We start from the raw sequence: 3338 nt of genomic DNA, 5'->3' as shown, positions 1-3338 counted from the left end.
ATTGAAAATTGAGCCAAATCAATCATAGCAACATATTAAACAAGAAAATACAAGACAACTTGTAACTTCGATTTGAGATTATAAGAATGAAAAAGAATATTTTCCAATGCAATTCTATACATATCTAACATATTGAACAACTGTCGGGGTGTACCTTGAAAACATGGAAACTTACCGGTAAACAGGTGCATAAAATCCTGAAGAATTTGATATGCTAATAGTATTTTCGATTCCCCAGTTTTGCGGACAAGAGTTCACGGTCACATTGTGAACGCGACATTGACTTCTGTTATCTATACATAATGGGTGAATTTAGGAGTTCATATTGTATCAGTGAACAAAAATATTAGCATTTTTTAGTCAAACAAGTAAACAAAAATTTGAATAATAAGCTCATATGTCTTATATGAACTTCAACATAACTAAAGATCCAAGTCAAAAACCAAAATCACAAAAACTGTGGTTGGCCGTACAAACTACAAAATTCATGTTTTCAACTCCTCAAAAATCAAGATGAAAAACTGAAGATTATTGTTTACTACTTCCTATGCTTTGATCATAGTACATAATCATAATCAATCGATCAATCCCCAAGATCAATGTCGCTTAGTTCACCCTCGTCCTCTGATAAAATATCATCCCATTCATCAACCTCGAGATCAATGTCACTTAGTTGATCCTCATCCTCCGATGATGACAAATACCATCCCTCTTCCTCCTCCTCCTCATCTTCCTCTTCCTGCTCCCCTGCCTCTGCCTCTGCCTCTATATCTTCAGACCTATAATTCAAAAATATCTATTACACAAGAACTGAAACAGCAATCCAATAGAATCAGCTTCTAGTTTATAATACTAAGCATAAGAACATTCAATCTAATAGATTGCCAATCCGTTAACAAGTAACAACGACCAATAGATAGTTATTCCCCAATATAACCAAACTAAGGCATCATATGAAATATTAACACATCATGTTATTATAACATAACAGCATACATTAATTTACTATAGATACAAACAAATGTAAAAGGTAGAAGAGAACTTACTTCCATGGAGTCGAAACCAAACTTTCAACATAATCAATGGCAGAAAACAAGCATATTTGCTTGGGAACTCTAGTAGTTATCTCTACTCCCTTATCCCTCCGATCATACATAATTACTCGCCCATCTGCTACTTTTGTCAATATCAATATATCTCCATTCTTAGAAACGCACATTGGCAACAATGGAGTATCACATTCCATGAGTCCAACAAAATCCAACTCATTGTAATTTGGAATGTTACGCATTCGAAGATTAAAGTATTCAATTCTAAATAACTGACTCCAAGACTCTTGAACGCCAAATTCCTTCATCTGCCATATAACAAATTCGGTTCCCTTGACATCATGCGAAAAGCAAAGGCAATCCATCAGAATCCGAAGAGATGGCTCAACACAAGGCACCTCATCAAAACCCGACGAAGGAAGCAAAATCTCCTTATATGTCTCCGTTGAAAGATCAAGCGAAACAATCACAAATTGATCAACATGACTAATAGGAATTTTCAATTTTCCTCCAACACGAATTGATACAAAATCCTCGCGAAGAGCTAACCAGTTAACAGTTCCACTCAAAAGCGCACCATCATTCCAACTAAGAGGAACCAAAGGAAAATCTTGAATATTTCTCCAACAATTATCACCTAAATTGAAAATCCTAACCTGGTATCTCCATAAAACTCCGTTCATTTTCAGTTCATCTCGTTCTACACGAAACGAAACCACCTTATAAGTTCCAGTTACATAATCAAAACCAAAATTAAACTTAAACGCGCCTAATAGCTGACTATCATTGCGAAAAAACCCTAATTTTCCAGAGATTGTTTTGGTAGCAGGATTCCATATACGGAACCAATACTTAACCCTTTTTCTTACAACAGAACCACAAAGAAAACAAACCAATCCATTACATGAACCAACAACACAAATTTCAATATTCAAATGGTGGTAAGTGTAACCTTCAACAACAGTTAAAAACGGATCCTCGAGTAAACGAAGAACCGGTAAAGATATTACACTATATATAGGGTATCCTGGAATTGATAATATGAAGTGAGGGTTTTGTGATGATTTTTTGAGGTGCATTTTGGTGAAATTTTGATCGGAAATCAGAGTTTTCCATGATTTGTTTACGCACCTGAATTGAGCGATGGTTTTGACGGAAAGGAAAGAGAGGATTTCGGTAACGAGTTCGTCGGGAATGAATATCGGCGGTGATGGTGCGGTGGATTGACGTTGCTTCTTCTTCGGAGGGAGTTCCATTCGACTAGTACTGTCGTTCAAGTTGAAAACGTCAAGTCCTGAACACAAAGGCAAATTAGTTTTTTCTTTTTATATAACAAAAAATAATATAATACTATCTCAGTCCTTAAATACAAAACAAGGGATGACAACTTGATCCATATCTGTTGGATATCCATAAAAAATATAACATAATGGTAGGATAAAAACTCGCATTTTGGGTACGGACACGGATATGGGTAATTATCCACAAAAATGAACAGGTATGGGTGCGGATACGGGTATCTTAGTACTCACCCCGCTCCATATAATATATATTTATTTTGTATTATTATATAATAATATAGGTATATCAAATTAAAAAAATACAACATTATTAAACCATTATATATTTTTAATAAAAATCTTTATTTATAGCAAAATACAAACACGATTGAAGGTGTGAAAACACAAGAAGGGGGGGTTGAATTGTGTTTTAGCCAAGTTAAAACTTTTTTCAAGTTCTTAACTTAACTACAATAGCAGCGGATAAGTAACACAATAAAACGAGATAAGGGAGAGAGAGAGATCACACAAGCAATTTATACTGGTTCCTCTCACAAAACGAGAGTAGTCCAGTCCCCTTGCACTTCCAAGGGATTTCACTATAATCACACAAGATTACAAATGCTCAAACACACAAGCAAGAGACTTCACAACAATGCTCAAGCACACAAGCTTAAGACTTCTCAAATAACAGAGATAATAAAGTTGTTGAAAAAATATAACTGCTCTTAAAAGAACCTTAATGAGTAAATACAATGAATACAAAGTATTTGGACTAAGAGTTAAAAACACTAGTTCAGAGGTTCAGAGCTTGTATTCGTAAATCAAAGTTTGTTCGAGCGCGTGTAAGATTGTTGATTCCTTTGCAACTTGATTCTTCTAGTATATATAGGACTGAGAAAGAGTCGTTGCAAAGATGACCGTTGATGAAGATATCCTTTGTCTTCAAGCAACTTGTCTGATGCAGTTTGGTCGTTTCCAAAATAGAGTAAGAGTTTCAGACACTTTG

At 35.0% G+C, this 3338-nt stretch overlaps 1 protein-coding gene across 1 annotated transcript; it reads right to left on the bottom strand.

Moving 5' to 3' along the window:
• Positions 1-330: 330 nt before the first annotated feature.
• LOC123887466 (F-box/kelch-repeat protein At3g23880-like) lies at positions 331-2345 on the bottom strand. Its single transcript, XM_045936784.1, has 2 exons — positions 1047-2345; positions 331-779 (listed from the first exon to the last, which is right to left on the bottom strand). The coding sequence occupies exons 1-2, from the start codon at positions 2303-2305 to the stop codon at positions 584-586; spliced, it is 1455 nt and encodes a 484-aa protein (XP_045792740.1). The 5' UTR covers positions 2306-2345; the 3' UTR covers positions 331-583.
• Between the last annotated feature and the right edge of the window lie 993 nt (positions 2346-3338).

Source organism: Trifolium pratense, linkage group LG5 (genome assembly GCF_020283565.1).
Source record: "Trifolium pratense cultivar HEN17-A07 linkage group LG5, ARS_RC_1.1, whole genome shotgun sequence".
NCBI lineage: Eukaryota > Viridiplantae > Streptophyta > Magnoliopsida > Fabales > Fabaceae > Trifolium > Trifolium pratense.
The sequence above is the reverse complement of the archived record's forward strand: the minus strand, read 5'-3'. Positions and strand labels throughout refer to the sequence as shown.